At 38.5% G+C, this 19,746-nt stretch overlaps 2 protein-coding genes across 4 annotated transcripts in view; one reads left to right on the forward strand and one right to left on the reverse strand.

Annotated features, from left to right (window-relative positions):
• Nucleotides 1-9,186, reverse strand: part of CNST (consortin, connexin sorting protein) — a 49,871-nt gene extending 40,685 nt beyond the window's left edge. For 2 of the 3 annotated variants that reach the window (XM_033512596.1, XM_033512597.1), the window contains exons 1-2: nt 8,313-8,765; nt 7,242-7,338 (exon numbers count right to left, since the gene is read on the reverse strand). The gene's annotated coding sequence lies outside the window, so the exon portion shown is untranslated. Of the gene's footprint in view, nt 1-7,241; nt 7,339-8,312; nt 8,766-9,046 lie in introns of those variants that run through there. The other variant, XM_033512599.1, reaches the window with a different exon arrangement.
• An 81-nt stretch (nt 9,187-9,267) lies between these two features.
• TFB2M (transcription factor B2, mitochondrial) lies at nt 9,268-19,746 on the forward strand. The gene is made up of 8 exons (XM_015621785.2): nt 9,268-9,577; nt 10,429-10,517; nt 11,420-11,573; nt 11,991-12,139; nt 13,622-13,711; nt 15,930-15,992; nt 17,303-17,454; nt 18,775-19,746. The coding sequence occupies exons 1-8, from the start codon at nt 9,283-9,285 to the stop codon at nt 18,959-18,961; spliced, it is 1,179 nt and encodes a 392-aa protein (XP_015477271.1). The 5' UTR covers nt 9,268-9,282; the 3' UTR covers nt 18,962-19,746.

The following is a 19,746-nucleotide window of genomic DNA, read 5'->3' on the forward strand; positions in this document are numbered from 1 at the left end:
TAAACAAGTATTTTTAAAAATCATTATGTTTACAGAGTTGGTGCTTCTACCATTAGAACAAAAAGAGGAAAACTGTAGAAACACTGAAATTTAAAGAATAACTAAACCTAATCCACATACTTCTTCAGAATACATGTGTTGATCTTTCTGACAGCTGGTGTGAAGATACTATCATTTAAATATTCTCTTGTGATGTATCTTTTTTCATATTGATAAATAATCTTCTACAAATTAATGAAAACCAATGTGAAAACTATCAGGGCCAAAGAGAAACAAAACATATACTAGAAATTTTTCTTGCTGTCCGTTAACATGCCCATAGAAGGAAAAAGGTTGATCTCATTATATGAACATTTATATTTAATACCAAAATGAAGATTCAGTGACGGGGAAAACTCTTAAATGACACAGTATCTACATGACACTATGTAAAAACTACATACAACATAGCATTTTGAGTTCATTAGCTTGCAAGAAAAAGGACAATGTCTACTATGCTGTTACAGGAGCTAGTAAACAAAGAGCGCATATGTTCTTTAGAGAAGTGCAAATGTAACTTCTCCAAAACAGTTTGCTTCTTCATCTAATGTGGAAGCCAAGATACACCTAAAGAAGCCTGGAATATTATCAGCAGAATGCCCTTGCCTCACCACAACCAAGAAAATTACTAGTTGCTGAAGATGTACTTGACCATCACAGAATTTGCCATAGAAAGACAGACAGCAGACAAAGGTGATAGGCAATTCATGTAGCTCTATGAATTCTAATTAGATTAGCTCTCTATGAGCTCTAATCATCTCACAAAGCCAGACCAATTCCAGCTAACAGAATTCTTCTCTGCATTGTGTTTTATGTGAAACACAATGGTTGGAACGCTGCTGTTTCTAAAGGAAAGGAAAGAAAGATATTCATATGTATACTTCCATTATCCAAGCTGACACCTCTGCAGAAAAAAGCACCCCCATGCTGTTGTGCTTTCTTATAGCATGGACTCACTGGTAGTTTATAACTTCAAAAAGATAGACTAATGTACAACCCCTTTACTGGACAGCCTCACCATGAGAGAATCTCAATATCCTCCAGACTGCTCAGCTTACCCTGTTTGGCTTTGAAAAAAAAAGTACTAGGGGTAAAAATATCTTTCTACATGCTTTCTGCTTCTGTCAGATACACAGATTAAGAGATCTGTTTTTTCAAATGTGTTAAGTCTGCTGTCCTTCACGAAGTATTCGGATACAGGAGTGGTTTATCTAATTTCACTGAATTTATGAAAATGTCTGAGCATGAACACTTTGGTGGTTTGGTACTTTCTGACATTGAAGTGACATTTCTCAAGTGGCAGTGGCATTTAAAGGCACAATGATCTTCACATCTATAAACAGCAGGAATAGTGAGGTTTAAAGAGGAAGTTCCACATACTATTTTCAACTTCTATGCTTCCTAGTCATACTGCTTATTCATAGTTTTAATAAACAATGATAAACATACTGCCAGGCATAATCTACTATTCCACATTTCATATTACTTTAAAAATATGTTTCAGTCATGTAGCCAAATACAAGAGGTTTGTCTGTCTTAGTAGAACATATGACAGTTCTGTCAAAAATTTCACACAAACAACCTCTTTGTCAGTACTCAAAATACACAATGATGAGTCCCTCAAGTGTCTGAAAAGTTTTGGGTTTCAAGCTTTACTAGAACAAATTTGACTGAATGTTACAAGAACAAAAAGCAACCTCACCATTTGAAGTGTTCCATTTTTTTTTCTTTCCTGCAACAAAACACCAGAACATATCCTGGGTAAAGATATGGTAGAAAAGGCAGCAGACCAGACTGCTCTAGGAGAATGGAGAACTCTCATCATTTGAGCTCTTTTGTAAACAGTCTAGACAAATGTTGGTCAGGAATAACCTATGAGTAACTGGGCTTGCCTTGGGATACACAAACATCCTTTTAAGTCTTCTGAAAAGTAGTAGTTTGCCTTTTTTGATGTTTTAATTTTCCCTCTGATTGAAGCACTCCTGGATTTTTGTTATACTTCAGGACATGTGCACAAGTTTGATTACAAAGCATAATAAAGCATAATAACTACTAATCTAATTTATGCATCTTTCATAGGATAGGTACTTTTTCTTTACAGGGAAAAAAAAAAAAAAAGTCCTGCAAATCCACAGACTATATTTATGAGAATTAATCAGCTTAATGCACTTTTATCCAAATCCTTAATTTCCAAGGACCCGAGAAAGCTGTCGGATCCTACCATCTCATAAAAGGTTGCTAAAAACGTATAAAATCTCTCATGATTTCAGGTAACCATTTTCAACATATATGAAAAAACAGAAATGACAGAACAGATCCCTTGAAATGGAGATGCAAGAAGAATGAGACAATTATCTAAAAGTTGCCCAACTGAAGAAAGAAGAGTGTTCAAGACTTTCTGAGAATTAAATTTCATAGTGAGACTGAATTCCATATTTTTTTATTATTGATGTGGGACAAGCAAGTTTTATAGCTCTCATCAACACACAGAAAATTAGTATAATAAAAATATTCAGTAAGCTCCTAAATTATATCAAGGCCAGAAGCAAACATAAGTAGAATGGAAAGCTGTCCGTGAAAGTTATGAAACAATTCTTGTCCATACGTATTACATACTTGCGGTCCCTCTGTTACCAAGCCTGCAGGTCGAACCAGAAGGTTAATTAAGAACAGAGCTAATTGTTAGAGCCTCAGTAACTGCCATCATTAGAAATTCAGAATATCCACCAGCTCTACTAAAAATCTTGCATCTATTTTCCTTATATTACCAAAAGTTAGGATGGTCTAGTTTCTGCATTATTCAGTGTCAGATACAAATGAATGAGATCAAATCCCTTCTTTGCTCTGAAACTCCTCCATGAAGTCAGCCACACTGTTAAATTATCTCTATTGCATTTCTTAACCACAAAGTACTGATATATTTCACAGGGACATATCAAAGATTAATACAATAAGAGATTATGAAATAAATATTTTAGAAAAGGGAACCATACAAGGACTGTAAGGAGGTACAACACATTTAATCTGTTTTTGTTTTTTTTCTTTCTTCTTTTGGTGTTTAAATGCACGAGCAAGAACTTAATCATGTATGAACTGTAAGAGACCTATGTTAAGCAAATCACAACCCCCAAAAAATTAATCACTGGTGTAACTTGACTGAAGTTAATGAAGCTGCAACCACTTAAGCCCAGTGGTGAATTTAGCCTTGAGTGCTGTTTCAACTCTCCCCCTTCCAACAGGAAGTTATTATGGTAAATTCATTTCAGCTCTAATTGTGTAAACAGATATTGCCTATACGAGCTGTCTCTAACAATTCACACATACTTTTGACTAATAGATGTTTGAGAGGTTTTCTGAAGCACACAGTTACGAGTTTCCTCTTTATGGAATTTGAATGCTTGCAATACCTGAGCCTGTAAACAAAGATCTAATCTGTTTCAGATCAGCTTTTCAAAAAACTATTATCAAGGTCACTTTAAGCAGTTTCCATTTACAAAAGATCTTCCCATTGCAAAATCTCAACTATCACAAACATTAACAAAAACTCAATACTGTAATGTGGTAAAACCTAATTTCACTTAAAACCCAAAATGAGCTTGTTTCAATGATACCATGTCAGAAGAAGTTTAACAGCCTATAGAGAAACTGAATGACTACTAGTTCCCCTTGTGTTAATGATGTTATATTTCAGTATTAACATAGTAGACTTCAACAGTCTTCCAGGAGAAAAAGAGAAATCCGGGTAAGAAACTAAGCAGTTCCCAGAACAACACTGGATAGAGCAGTTTTATAAGCCAACTCTTGCTAAGGAAGATCCTTCCTAGGATCAAATGTGTAAGCTCTGAATGGTGTATGTCACTTTATAAAAAAAAGACATGAGTCAGTGAAAATGCCAAAATATTACTGAACAACTGACAAACTTGTAATTTCAGGACAAGATGCACCTCAATTTGTTTATTTTGCCAAACTGACTCAACTGTAAAACTGTAAAAGCAGAATGAACAACACCTGAACTATGATGCAGGTCCAGATGAAATGTTGGTCTGAAGTGATAAGATCATCATGCCCTAACTTAGAGGCTTAAAGCATATAAAATTCCAAGTTATAACCATTAAGAAAGAATCTCCAAAATGTACATTATGAATTTCCATATTATTTCAGTAACATATTCATCAAGTGAACCTAAAAATCACTTTTAGTGATTTTAATCATTTTATTAAATGATTAAATTAAATTGATTAAATTTTAGTGAAAATTTTAATTTTTAAAAAATTAAGTACTTTAAAAATTAAATTTAATTTAAAGAAATTTATTTAAAGAAATGAGTAAATAATTCTAGTACGTGCACTGGTGATTTTAGCCAGTGCTAAACCCACTACATCTTCCTAACATACTCATTTTACCAAGATAAAATGAATACCTAAAATGATTAGTTTTAGTTTTTTTCTTTATAAAAAGTTATTCTGAATTAATCTGAATTTGCCCTGCAGTGTAATATTAATGTTCCAGACAAAAAACCCAAGAAAATGATTGGCATGTACAGAGAAAAGCAGTGCTAAAGCTCACATTCTAAGGCCACACATTAGCAATTCACTTGGGACAGGTGGAGCAGCATATTGGAAAACAGTGGAAAAAACTTTACACTCCTAAGCAATTCAGTTCCAAAAAAGCAAGCACACAACAGAATAAAAATTGTTTACAGGAATCTCTGGCACTAACAGCATTTCACCTCTACACTTTCCTTATCAGTTAACCTGACAGTTTTGAGGACATCACAGTTATATTTTAAGTAGATTAAGAAGGAAAAAACTGGTAAAAAAATCTTTGGTCCAACAGACTCTCAAGTAAGGCAACATTTCAAAAGCCTCCCTGATAAAGACCTATGATGAGACAGACATACAAACACAGGCTGTGTGAATTTAAGTTGGTAGAACATGGTCACCAGAATTCAGTGAAGAGAAATTCTGAGGGAAATAAACAGAAAAAGCATCTATTTGAATGTTTTTGCTCCTGCCCACAAAGGTTTAATAGCGCTTTTTTTTTTTTTCAGGCACACAAAAAATATTTGCAGTAAATTTAGTGCTGATGAAAGATGCCAGATTGATAGCCCTAGGGACTGAGATTCTCTGTACACACAGATAAAGCACAGGGAGAAAGTTTGTAATCCTGCCAAGATGCCTTATAATACACAGATTATGCAACCATCTTCACACTACAAAACCTTTCACCTCTCCACTGAAAACGTCAAAAATATTGCTCAGTGTCATTAGAAGGAAAATAAAACATGGACACTGCTGTTAGCATCAACAGGGACAGAATTAAAGGCATCAGATCATTTAAAAAATATTTATTTTTGTTCTGAATGGTTCTTTTGTCAGCTGTGAACTTTGCTGTGGTGTTTGTAAGGCTGCAAAGTCCATCTTCACCTGGTATGAAAAACCTTTCCTATTAAACAGCATGGTACTACGTAAGAAAAAGAGCAAAGGAGTGGTTTAATTTTTTTATTCAAATAAGCTTATTCTAACCTAGTGCTCAGAAACTCTCAAAGGAGAACTGACTTGATAGTTTCACTTAATTGGTACCTAGGTAGTCATTCTCCAGCGATCTGCACAATTGATCTAATTGACTTTCAATGGACAGTAACTCTGTATTAATCAGGTTTTCAGTGTTGGGCTGGAATCTACATTGTCACATGGAGCAGGCGAGCGTCCAAGGAACCCTGGATTCTAATTTCCCTTGCTACTAATAGCTTGGCCAAACAGCAAAACTCCCCCCACCTCCCTAGCCACTGTCCTCCATCCAAATGTCAAGCCATTTTTAATTGTCAACAGAGGACATGTAGGAATGAAGTAAGTTAAGGTTTATAGACCATAATGGCTCTAAATACAAAACTGCTAACCTCCTTGTAAAGGCAGACTTCCACTTCAAAGGAAGATATCCAACACAACCTAAAGGCTGCAAACTCACTGAATCTCAAACCAGACCGTGTCATAGGATTAAATGCTACTTCAGTTCTTGGGAGATTTCCCTCCTGCATATATGGGCTTGGAGTAGGGAACAGCAATGGCTAGACAATATGATAAAAGAATGAGGCTACTCTCTGATAGATTTAAAAAAAAAAATTCGTCCTAGAGACTCTTTTCCTGAGTGCGCAATGCTTAGAGCACTTTTGAAGAAATCTCTTACCACTCCTACTATATTCCTTGGTCACCAACCAAAGCATTACAACAAAATTATTCAAGCATGCTTAATAAAATAAATGAAGACAATAATTCTGTAGCATCCTGCATCTCAGCAAAGGATAGACATTTATGCCAACTCAAGCATGTAGCAGGTTATTTTACTTTCACAAAAACTGAAGCAAATAGGCTTAAGTGATTCTTTCAGCTCTTCTGTAAAAGCATCTTCCATTTCTGTTGAAAGCTTTTCTAAAATTCACATTAGAGGTGGTATTTGGTAACGTAAACCTTTCAAACCTAATCCATATTCTGAGTCTTTAAAGGAAACTCTAATGATAAATACCCTCTAGAAGGACAAGGGAAAAATACCATCCTGCAAATTTCCATTCACATACTCATCGCGTTCTTTTCATGCAAGATAGAAATTTTGCCAAATTTGTACTTAAAATGAAGTATGGGCATAAGAGTCTGAAAAACTGAGATCAAGACTCAGATACTTCTACAATTTTCACCCTTACTTAGAAATGATTGCAAGTATTTACTATGGCTCAGTGGTTAACACATGCCAAAAGAATACCAAAAGACTAACTTGAAAAATAAGCTTTAAATTGAGCCAAATAAAGGTAAATGCAAAAGGTAAAATCATTGGGGGAAAAAAAAGATCAAATCTCTTTACTATCTTTTTGACCCATACTACTAATCAGCTCTTTTGGTTCAAGCAAAGGCTGGAATCCAAACAAACAGGTAACCCTTTTGATTCCTTCTGATTTATTTCAGGAAACAATAATTAGGAGGAAACAATTTCAGAGCACTCAACAATGCACATAAATTACAAAGACATAAGGTTGTATGAGGTAAGACTGTAAATCCAAATATTTGCATGTGGTGATAGCTGGATTAAACTAGAAAACATAAACCACAATCAGCCATTGGTGTAAAAATAACTGTTCAAATGTCCCTGTGATACACTTCTAAACAATTTTCTACATTTTAATTTCTAAATTAAAAAAGTATAAAACTTACCATTTTCCTATGGTTTCAACAGTTTGTCAAAGATAATGACCAGGTCATAAAGAGGTAGTCCTTTATGCATGAAAGATTCAGCATATATCTGGCAGTTCTAGCAGGGGGAAAAAAACCAAACCATGAGTTTAGCCCACAGACCTGTGATTCAATCCAGGGAAGCACAAAGCCAAAATAAATAACATTATGAACAAAAGTGTATAATTTCTAGTGTATGAAGACTTGTCAGGGCATTTAGTTATTTGGATTTTATTAGCAAACACTCCTTTGAGTTGCTCTGAACAGCCCACTCAAAGGTGACCCTAGCATTCCTGAGTCTTCCAATTGATAACAAAAATTTCCAAAATTCATTCATTAAGTTTAAAACTATACCTAACCTTTCTGTGGCCATAGCTGTCAATAAACTTTGATAAGGAATGCTGAATTAGGACGTTACTGAACACTTGTGCTAAGAAAACCAAGTTCTTCTTGATATTCCACAAGTCCTGCAAATTACTGAATTATCAGACTAATTAGTAAGAGAGGGAAAATGCTATTAAAAACATAAAGTCCAGTTTAAAAATGGATTGAGGTCTATCCCATCATCCAGCTGAACAATCTGTCCATTTCCCTCAAGGCACAGGGAAAACTATTAAAGCACTCAGTGTAAAAAGCCAAGTATTTAAAAATAAATTGCAGATATGAAGGACTGCTGCATTTGCTAAGGCATTTTTCTAAATTCAGCCCAGCCAGTCTTCGTGCCACATGTAGGTTCCCCAAAAACAGAACAACAAAGCCACAATTTTCTATCCCAATTTCTATTTTCGAGCGATATACCAAACAAAATTACTTCGTTTAGTACGTAGGGAAGTGTTAATTTCTCACTTCACAAGCAGAAAAACAAGATACAAGAAATTAAGCAATTTACAGAAAATCATACAGAAAGTCTACTTCTGAACCATTAATTTGAAGACCAGTTGTACCCTGTGATTGCCAGATCTCTCTTGCCTCCTACACAAACGAGACAGGGAGCAGGGAAACGCGTTTGGGAGGATTCTCTCTTCCTTCCCCCATCACACTGCGGCCACTCACCCGCCACTGAAAGGCTTCCGCACAGCATCCCTGAAAGATGAACTCCACTTCGGCAGAACTTGAAAACGTTTTGAAGATGGTCTTAAAGTTATTTCTCGTTCAGGCACTGGGGACGTTGCCGAAAGGACAACGTCACCGCTACCGAAAATCACAGGTTTAGCCTAAACCGTAGTTGCAACGAGGTACAGAGCAGACAGAAGCTGGCAAGGACCGACGCCGGAGATCGGCCGGAGCAGAATCCTGCACCTGCTGAGGGCGGCAGGGCGATACAAACAACCCAGTCCCGAAGTGACTATTTAGCTGCAGACGCGGAGATCAAAGACACCCGCGAAACACCCGGGCAAACCTCAAACTAAATACGTAGCTCCTGGGACCTCACCGACACACGGAGCACACATCGCTCCACGGGCGCCCGGCAGAGCGCTGCCCGCCGGCCCGAGCCGCCCCTCCCGAGCCGCCCGTCGCCTCAGCCCTGTCTGTGCTCCGCTCCGGGGCCACCGCGCCGGGGGCAGGAGCCGCCGCAGGGGCACCTGTCCACCCCGGCCGAGGCGGGCAGCGCGCCCAGCCCGCCCAGCACCGGCTCCTTCACGCCGCCCGCCCGGCGGCCCTAACCCGCCCCTGGAGCGCCCGGTGGCGGCCGACACAAGCAGAAGGCGGCGGCGGTGCACGGCACCGGGGGAAGCATCTCGCCTTCCCCTCCTCCTCCCCCTGCGGATAAGCCGCTGTCAGCTCACCTCAGCTCCGCGGCGGCTCGGGCGGCCGGGACCCGCCAGCCGGCATGGCGTGGAGGCGCGGGGGCTGGTGCTGCCGCAAGCTGCCGGCGGTGCGGGGCGGGCACCATAGAGAGGGCGGGCGGCGGGAGGAGAGCCCTCCGACGGCGGAGCGGAAGCGAGCTGGAGAGGCCGGGCAGAGGAGGAAGTGACGCCCCGGTTGCCGCGGCGATCACGCACCCGGAGCCGGCAGCGCGGCGATGCTGGCGGGCCGGGCCCCGCTGGGCGCCGCGGGCTGCGGCCGCCTGCTGGCAGCGGGGCTGCGCCCGCTGCTCTGCGGGCTGTCGCCGTGCTGGATGACGGCGGGGCGGCGGTACCCGGCCCTGCGGGTAGCGGAGCCGGGGAAGGAGAAGCGGCTGGTGCGTAAGGAGCAGCGGAGCAGCCTCGTGGTCCGCCGCTTCATCGCCTGCCCGCAGCTGGCGCGCACCGTACGGCGCTGCCTGAAGCGCGGAGCCGGCCCCGGCCCCCAGCCCCTCCTGCTCGAGTTCGCGCCTGGTGAGCTGCCCCGAGGCTCCGGCGCGCCCCAATGACCTTGGGGAGCCAGTGCGAGCGGCGCACTGCCGTGCTGGCAGCCCGGCCCCGCCAAGCGCTGGTTGTGGTGCTGCTGCGGGAAGGGGCTGGAGCTCGGCCTCTCCCGGGATTTCGGGCGGGGGCGGCAGCTGCATTGTGCTCCGGCGCTGCCCCCGCTGGGAGCTGTCCCGGAGCCGCGGCCCGGCACCTTCCCCGGACACGTGGGTGTGGGCCCCGGAGTGTGCCTGAGGGGGTCCATTTATGCTGAGCTTGGGGAGTGAGTGAGGATGCAGTCTGCAGGCTTGAGTCACTCGTGTTAAAACTTGGCTGTAGAGTGAATAGAGATGTCATTTTCTGTTAGGTAGTACTTTGATTTTGTGGGTGAACTTTATCAGTAACAGCACATCCAGGATTAGGGGCTATGGCAAAACCTCTGCAGTTACCTAATGATTGAGGTTTGGGTTTTTTTGTTTATATTTCTGCAGAATGTATTTTAAGGATAATATGGGTAAGGTTTCACAGTATATTACAGTTGGCAGAAGAAAAAAAATAATAGAAATATTTGAAACGTTATTTCCAGTGCTGGTCAGTATCTAATTGTAATGCTGTTATTAGTGTAATACAGTGAGAAATCTCGGGCAGGCTGCCTGTAAATCATTTCTCTAACTCTTGTTTTGAAGTGTGTTTAACAAGCACAAGCTTGTAACCTCATGTTGAAGGTGTTACAACCTAAGTGTTGTGTTGAGGAAGTCACTAAAGGAAATCACTTGGAAACAAGGAGGCACTTTAAAATTTATTTATTTAAATTTTATTTATTTTTTATTTTCCTATTTCAGGTCCTGGAATTTTGACTCGATCTCTGCTTGATGCGGGTTTTAGAGTGGTAGCTCTGGAAAGTAACTCAGATTTTTTTACAGACTTACAGGTATACTTTTGATTCAGTTTCACATTTCTAAAAATTAAAGGGAAAATGAGAAATTAGCTTAAATTGTTATGTAATTGTTGGATCAAAAAGGTATTAGGCAGTGATTGTAACATCTGACATAATGTCTAATAACAGTATGTAGTTTGGTACTGTACATCACAAAAGCAGAATGTTTTTTAATTTTGCCATTTTGTGTATGTGGGAATTCAAGTTCATACACAGTCTTCTATGCATAAATTTGAAACTAATCAGAGTCATTGTAGATGTTTATGTTTAAGCAAGAGTTATGTAGGAAGCTGTAAGAAATCTGTAAAAATACTCTTAGTTATTCTGATTATCAGTTTTATTTAATCTGTTGTCCTACAATTGATACTTACATGTGTTGTCTTCTCCTGCTTCTCTGGGCTTTGCATGGATTCAAAGGGGGTCAGACACAGATCTGCACAAGTTGCTCTAGAAGGTTTGCATTACAGTGCTGGTTTGAAACCAGTGACTCTCACCTGACTTAAAATGTGTATGAAAGGTATCCTCTCCACAGATATGAAGAATTCTAGTTTTAAATTGTTAAAATAAGTGGTTTGTTTAGTTGAGTATAGTTTGTTTTCTTAGAAACATTGCAGAACATCTTACTAGTTTAAGAATGTGGTTTAAAACTCAAGTTGAACAGCACAAAAAAATGTCAAAATGCCCTGCACAGTGAAGGGGGCAATTATTTTTATCAGCTGAAAGAAAGAAGCTATTATTTTTATTAGCTGTAAGAAGCAGCTCTGGGGTTTGACTCTTGTTGATCGGGTAACAATTTTAGGTAATGCATGAGCACATTTTTTGTTTGGGTTGGATGTTTTGCAAAACTAGTTACCATATCCAGATTTCTTCTTTCTAAAAAAGTTATTTTTGTTCAGTCCCTAGAGAATAGCCTGGATGGGCAGTTAAAGGTGATTCATGGTGACTTCTTCAGACTGGATCCTTTGGCAAAGGGAGCTTTGAAACCACCTGCTTTGTCTTCTGACAAACTTTTTGAAACCATGGGCGTAGCAGCAGTTCCTTGGCGGGCAGGTATATGTTTATGATCCCACATGTTACAAACACATGTTTGAAGTGTGCATAGGCAGTTTGGCAAAACCTTTGGGATTTGCTTGACGTATATGTTCTGCTTAATACACATGCTGGATTAATGGATACTGTTTTATACATTTCAGCTTTTCTTAAGAGTCATGATAGCTTCAGAACGCCCCCTCTCCCTTCCCCCCATGACAATATCAGATAATTAGGTATTTTCTTGATATTTAAAGTTTTAGTCTAATGCAAACTAGGCTTAGCTTTGACTAAGGCTTGTATGGTATTCATTCTTGAACAACATGAACTCACAGACTATCTTCTCTTAATTGTTTGTAGTTTAGACATTAGAATTAATGAGATTGTCTAATACATACCGCAAAATCTTAAAGATACCTTTGCTATTATGTGAAACAGATGTTCCTTTGAAAGTTTTCGGAATTGTTCCACAACCATTGGAAAGAAACAGACTTTGGAGACTTCTTTTTGCCATGTATGAATGCAGCTCCATATACAGATACGGAAGAGTAGAACTCAACCTCTTTATAAGTGAAAAAGAGTACACGGTACGTGCAAGGCGTTTTACAGGTAATGAAGGTGTAGTGCTTCAGAGAACAAAAACCCATTTATATTGTATACTTAAGGTTTTTGCTAGCGGAATTTTTTCTACCCCAATTTTTAAGTATTGTCACTTTCCTACTTGTTTGCTTCATGCAGTGATAGCGCTGTTAAGAAACATTCTGTTGTCATATAACCACAGATACTACAAATGTGAAGTCTGGTCCTTGAGAAGTATATGGAACAGCAGACTAGCTGTTTTCCATTGTAAATTGGTGAGGTGATTAAATTCTGTGCCATGCTTTTGCAACAAGTTTGTTTACTAGGTACAGGTAATAGTTAAGGAAGACTGAATTCAAAACACCAAAACACAAGTGAAGAGGATTCCGAGTCACTAAATACCAATACAGTGAGATGCACTTGTCCTCTTGAGTTGTTTTGTATGCAGTGAAAAGAATAGAGGCAAAATATAATGATTTACAGTCCTTTTTATTAATGCCCTGTTAACTAAAGTGCAGGACCTTTTCCCAATTACGTATTCCTAATTTATGCTGTTCCAAAGTTCTAGAACTGTACTTACCTTACAAGGATGCCTTTTTTCCTCCCGCCCCAAAACTGGGAGGTTTGTACAGAGTCATAAACCTTTAATTACTTGAAGTAGCCAAGAACTTCCAAGTCTGCTAACACAACCAGTGTTGTGTCTAACACCCCACTGAAAAAAATTAAGCACTTTAAGTGTATTCTTCTCTGAAATGACAAGTTGGACACCACTGAAATATCCACTTTTATATTATGTTTTAATGGTCAGATTTTTTTACTAAATAAAGGGCAGCCTGTTCATTTTAGGCAGTCTCTGTTTCATGTTTGTATTTTTTTATTTTATTTTCTGGTTATAATGTGAACTCTGTTATGTAAGAGTTGTGTAGTAAAAGCTATTGGAACCTTTTTTAAGTAGGCATTGTTGACTCCTTTTTGTTGGTTGTTTTTGCTTTTTATTGTATGACAAGGCTGTGTAAATCTATTACATGAAGTTAAATCTCCCTACTACAATTTACTTCATTCCTTGTCTTTTGTGAGAATAATCACAAGCTTTTATTTTTTTCTTGCCCTTAGAGTTTGATTTGTTTGATCCTGACATTGATCAGGATGATGGCTGTGCAAGTTGCTTAATGTTCAGTGAGGTCACCTGATGTTTTACTTACTATGCTTTGTGTGTCTTGGTAATATTATCTTATCAGTACAAGCTGATAACTCCACTGAAGTTACCATTTTTTATATGAAATCTGATCCTTATTTCTCTTCTATGTGAAACTTCTCTGCCTTAAAAGGGACCACAGAGTATATATGCTGGAGATTCACACATAGTTCAGTTATCCAAATAACTGCTGTGAAGAAATACTTGCAATATTACAATGTCTTTTAGACATTACTTAGATAAAGACAGTCTTGGTTTCTGCAACAAAAATGTTTGCTCTTTGCCATTTTTTTAGATATTAACAGCAAAGCCTGGGAAGTCGAAGATTTATCAGGCACTCACTGTACTTGCACAGCTAGGGTATGAAATTGAACTACTGCATAAGGTAAGAATTTTGTACCAGCCGACGTGGCCTAATGCTATGGATGTGCATTTAGAAAAGGGTTTATAACGGTTTAATATGGCAAACTAGTTGGAAGCTAATTTGATGTTTAAATCAGTTGGAGAACAGTTGAAAACTTTTGTAAAAAGCTAAAATAGTCATGTTTTGTGTAAAATTTTTTCAATTAAGCAACATTGTTATTCACTATGATGTCAGTGTTTTCACTGCAAGCCATTGTACTCAAACACATTTATTTTCAGAAACTAGTAGATAAAAAAAGAGATGTTTACACACCAGATAAACCTTTTCCATTTTTCTAATGGTTGTGTGAAACTAGAAGTCTGCTTTTCCAATCTGTCATACTCTGCTCTTTGTTATATCCTCTGAATTTTGCCATCATATATGCTTTTAACTTCCTAAGCTGTGTTCAGTTGAAATTTTTTTGAGTCTTGGTGCTTTAATGTTCCAAGCATATCTGCTTCTCCTACTAGTCAGTACCTTCTTACATTGTGAAACATGCCAGTTTTAAAGGTTTTTTTAATGTTGTCCCCCCAGTTCCCCATGAGCTCATGGCCATCAACTTTCAGTCAGTTTATGCTTTTCAGATTTATCTTTGTGCTCTCTTTTTCTAGGAACCTACCTTCATTGTTTAAATGTTTTGCTAACCTAAAATTAGGCTTCACTGTCCACTGTTTTCCAAATACCTTATACTACAAAGTATACATTCAGGTAAATATTAAGAAGTTGAAGAATTGTACTTTTTGAAGGTGGTCACTTGACTAACAGGGATAAAGTAGAAGTGGGGGCATTTGATGTCTCTTTTGCCTCAGTCATTAATAATACTGATAATTTAATAATACAGCCTCAAGCTGCCTGGCCCCCTTAGCAAAAGGACCATGAGTGTGAGAACAGTGACTTTCCATTTATGGAGGTTGAAACTGTAAGGGCCCAGCTGTATCAGCTGAATGTTCTCAGGTCTCTGGGGCCTGATGGAATTCATCTCAGAATTTTGAGGAGCTAGTGAAGTTATGGCAGGACCTCTCTTGATCAGGTACCAAAGGTCTTGGGAGTCTGGGGAGGTGCCTGCTGACTGAAGCAGGCCAATGTTATTCCACATCCTCCTACAAAAAATAGTGTGAGGGAAGACCCAATGAACTACAGACTTATTAATCTGTCTTCTAACCTCAGTACCTGCAGCCATTATGGAGTACCAGATTCTACTGGGTCCTGTTGAAAGGCATTTGAAGAACAATGCACTCATCAGACACAGTAACATGAGTTCACAAAGGAAAGTCTGATTTAATTCATTAGACACCCTACTCTGATAAGGTCACCTGCCCAGTGGATGAAGGGAAGATGGTGGACACAGTTTTTCTGGATTCTAGGGAGGCTTTTGATACTGCCCCTCACAGCATCTTTCTGGAAAAGCTGTCCAGCTGTGAGATGAGTGGGTTCAGGGTGTGCTGGGTGAAGAACTGGCTGAAGGGCAGAGTTCAGAGGACTGTACTGATTTGGGCTGATACATCTGGCTGGCCACTGGTCACCTGGGGCAGCTCAGTCTGAGTCAGCAGGGCGTGCCCTGGCAGCCAGGAGGGCAAACTGCACCCTGGGGTGCCTCAAACAGCATCATCAGCCTGTCAAGAAAGATGGTTGTCCCACTGAATTCAGCATTGGTGCAGCCTCACCTTGAGTACTTGGGCAGTTCTGGGCTCCACAATTTAAGAAGGATGTGAAAGTCCTTGTTTGCATCCAGAGGACAGCAACAAAACCAGTGAAAGGACCAGAAGGGAATGTCCCATGAGGAGCAGCTGAGGGCTTTGGGCTTGTGTTGTTTGGAGCAAAGGAGGCTGAGGGGTGACCTCACTGCTCTCCACAGCTTTCTGAGGAGGGGAAGGGGAGAGGGAGATCCTGAGCTCTTCTCTCTGGTATCCACTGATAGAAGGTATGGAAGTGGTTCAAAGCTGTGCCAGGGGAGGTTTAGACTGTGCATTAAACACTTCTTTACAGAGAGGGTGGTCAAACAGTGTAACAGGCTTCCCAGAAAGATCATCAATGCCCCAAACCTGTCAGCATTAAAGAGAACATTTGGACATGCTTTAACTTGGCTAGCCTTGAATTGCTCAGGCAGTTGGACTAGATGATCACTGGAGGTACCTTCCAACTGAAATAGTCTATTCTATTCTAACAAAACAGTTCATAATACATTTGCTTTCTGCCATAGGAACCTTGGTCTTCATTTGCAACTAATTTGAAAAATGGGGCACTGGCGATACCAAAATCTGTGGTAAGATAGTTGTATACACTTTTCTTCTGAAGATGAAGCTAAACTACTGTTAATTAAAGGTTAAAGTAACTTTACAGCAGCATTTACAGGTGTATTTTTTAAGAACTGTTCTAATTAAAATGTAAGGCAGCATAGAGATCCATCAAAAGTGGAGTGAAGAATTGTTATTATCTTAGAAACTTAAATATCTTTATTAGTTATCTTAAATAACTAATATCTTCATTGTCTGTGAAGGAAAAAAACAGTGAATAAACAGCATAAAGGAATATGAATAGGTAAAGTATTTTCCAGAGAAAGTTTCTGATAGTCACATCTACCTGCTTGAACAAAACAAGTGTTACCACAGTTAATAACACAATCAGTATGCTGCTGGTTTTGATTAAAATACTTATTCACATGTCTATTATAGATTTCATGTGCAAGTTAATTGTGGAAAAGCATAAGTCTCCAAACTTAAATCTGAGAAGTGCAAAAATACCTGTAAAGTTATAGTTTAAGTGTAGAATTATTTACTTCTCTCCTTTGGAGAAGCAATGATGTTCCTTTGTATAATAAAAGAATGTTCCTATTTAATTCTGATAATATAAAAACATGTTTACTTAATATTTTTAAGTTTCACACTCCCCAGAAAACTGTTATGGTGCTGTATTGAGTGTAGTTTGCAATATTTCTGTAATATGTAATATGTAATAATATGTAATAATAATGTAATATGACTGGGTCTGCCTTATATGCTTAGTTGTGTTGCTGAAAAGCCATGTAGAGAGGGTCATCAGGTGGGCCATGCAAGATGTACTAAGACAGCTTTAGAAGTACAAATGTCAGATCTAATAATATCCATTTTTGCCAATACAGAAGTCCATTTATTTCAGTTGAAGAGTCCACTTTATCCCAGTTTAACAAAATCCTCATGCTGCGATAGTATCTTTGTGTTACGCTTATATAATTCCATCTTTATGTATAAAAGGCAGGTCTGATACCTTGCATAGGAAAGTGTGGTGATGCAGATTCAGGAAAGGAATACAGTAGGCCATATAATATCTTGAAAACTCACATCAAGCCTGTATTGTCTATTTAAACTAAGAAAATCCAGTTTTAAAGTATAGAAATAAACTCCATCATTTTCTTCTCATAAACTTCTCTCATTTTCTATTTCCTTTTCTGTTTGAGGCATCAAACAGATTATCTTGTTAAGACTTTTTTTCATAAGAAATGTTACTGGTGGCAAAGATGAAACTCTTGGCATAAGATAGATACTGTCTTAAAAAGTGATTTTTTTCAGTGACTTACTTACTCTATTTTTCTTGCAGCAGGTGCCAAATGACCATTTATGTTTGGTACGACTGACTCCTCAGCAAAATCTATTTACAGGAGGCTTGAAACCCTCAAATGCATCTACTTTTATTTTCATGGTGAAACAGTCTTTTGCTAAGCCTAAGTCTAGACTTACTGATAGATTAAAGTAAGTAAGAATTGCAGTTTTTATACTTCACATAAATATATGAAAATATAAAAACATGTTCCCAAATCAGTATTTATTTGCAAATGAAATACAGCCTTTTAAAAATTTAATTAATTTTTAATTTATCATCAACATGTAGAATAGAAGATTTCATTTGTGCAATCTATCATACAGTATTTTGGGGACTGTTCCTGTCAGGAAGGTTGGCAAGTATTTAGAATTTGTATATGCAGTAATTCCTGTACCTCCCATGGAGCTTAGGTCATGTATCTGCAAGAAGTTTTCACTTATTTTACAGATACAATAAAAAAGCCACCAAGATTTTTGCAGTTACAGAAAATAAAAACTGAAAGACATTCAGTAACAGACATCAAAGTCACACTAATAAAAACAGCTGAAGGTTCTAGAAGGTGGAATGGGGATGTCTTCAAATGGCTGTTATCTAATTAAAAAATTAGGCTTTGTGTTTTACCAATGCAAACTATTCATTTTTCTTTATGATCAGTAGATTTCTGTTTCCCAGAAATGGAAGATGTTCACAGTCTGGAAAGCATTGACTTCTTGCTGCTGAAAATAATGAATATATTCCTCATTTGCTTATAGTAGGTTATGAAAGTTAATTTCCAGAAAGGGAGAAAAAAATAAGCTACTAAATTCCTGTACTCTCTTAGCAAAGGCAAGTTAAAGAGCCTTAATGGATTTCTTTCTTAAAGCTCAGTGGTATAACTCATTTTCACTTGATCCTTCAGCCAGGAATTTGAAGGCTTCTAATATGCATCTTTTGTGTATTTATACACTCCTTTCCTGTCTGGGAAATAGTTAATGTATGTGCACATTTATAAAAGTATAGCTTTCATAGCAAAAGATGTAGATGGGGTGAGGGTGGATACATCTGTTTATGTATAGAAGAAAATACCTGGGAGGTGTAAGTCACTAGTTCATGCTATACTGAGTCACCCTTGGCTTTAATTTCTTCAGCATTGAAACACCCTTTTTAGGCTGTAATGCCTGTTACTGACTTAGGCATTTAGGGTGGATGAGGAAGAGAGAGCACCTATCCTGTAATGAGGAGGTTTATGTGGTTTGGTATTCTCTATGTGTGCTGGGGGCTTTATTTGCTATTTTTAATAGCAGAGGTTTCTTCCTGTTTGCAGGATGGATTGAAAGTAACTTGTGTTGCAAGAAGAGGTTGCAACACAACCTCTAGAGGTTCTAGAAGCTGTGAAAGAGTGAAGTGGACCTTCAGATAATGTTTCTTGCTTTTTAGTTTTTCACAGAAAGAAATGCTCCATTATGATTTTGTTTGTTTGTTTGTTTCAGTTCATGGAGCTTGGACAATAGTGACACATTACTGAAAGCTCTAGAAATTCCCAAAAATGCTGCAATGTGTAACTTGTATCCAGAAGACTATAAGCGTCTTTTTGAGGCTTTGCAAAACTCTGATATGTTTGCTGAAACCTTGTTCCATGATGAAGTCTTGGCAAGTACAAGGACCATGAACTTATAAATCTAAAGCTTTTGGAAGATCACCTTTGCTTCTGGAAGATTACTTTGATAAAAAGTGATTTAAATAAAATCGGAGATACTGTTAGCTAGATGATTTCCTGTCCAAACAGGAAAAATTTAGCAAGTAACAAGAGCCCTTCTACATAGGATGAAAGTAATGATTCATTTATCTTTCACAATCCTGTCTGGAATCGACAAGCTTTGCACACAATCCTGTCTGATATGGACAATCTTTGCAACTTTTGCAGGAGCTTATTAGCTGGTGCTACTGTTGGATGTACCACTTAAATGCAACTTTTTGTTACACTGTTGCTGCATATTTACAACATTTGAAAAAAAATTACCAGACCAAATTATCTTTGTGGTTTTTATTTTAGTGGTTAATGATTTGGATGCCCTTTTGACAGATTCACAAAATACGAAGGTCTTTGCAACCACTGAGTCTGCTACATTGTCTGCTTTTCTGAATTTGCAGCCTAAAGTCAACATAATGCTAATAAATTAATAGTGAGTGGTATGTTAATAGAAGATACAGTAATGACAGGGTGATAAAACATGAACTGAGAGTTGCTTAAAATAAAGATTGTGTATGTCCCTGAGGAAAAGTTGTAACAGTTATTTCTTTTGGAAATAACAGGGGCAACCTGTACTAGTTTATAATATAATACACAAACACATGTCTCTAGGAATTATTTTGGGTCTGAAAGTTACCAGAATATTCAGTGATGTATAAATGATTTTAAAAAATAAAATCATCTTACTTGAAACCTTTGCCAATACCTTTAA

The sequence above is a fragment of the Parus major genome, chromosome 3, assembly GCF_001522545.3.
Source record: "Parus major isolate Abel chromosome 3, Parus_major1.1, whole genome shotgun sequence".
Taxonomy (NCBI): domain Eukaryota; kingdom Metazoa; phylum Chordata; class Aves; order Passeriformes; family Paridae; genus Parus; species Parus major.

What these genes read in the sequence shown, in the direction of transcription:
- TFB2M (XM_015621785.2), top strand. Translation starts at nt 9,283, where the DNA reads ATGCTGGCGGGCCGGGCCCCGCTGGGCGCCGCGGGCTGCGGCCGCCTG. An exon ending in TAAGTGAAAAAGAGTACACG is followed by an intron (nt 12,140 to 13,621) that starts GTACGTGCAAGG and finishes CCATTTTTTTAG; the next exon opens with ATATTAACAGCAAAGCCTGG. An exon ending in AAATTGAACTACTGCATAAG is followed by an intron (nt 13,712 to 15,929) that starts GTAAGAATTTTG and finishes TTTCTGCCATAG; the next exon opens with GAACCTTGGTCTTCATTTGC.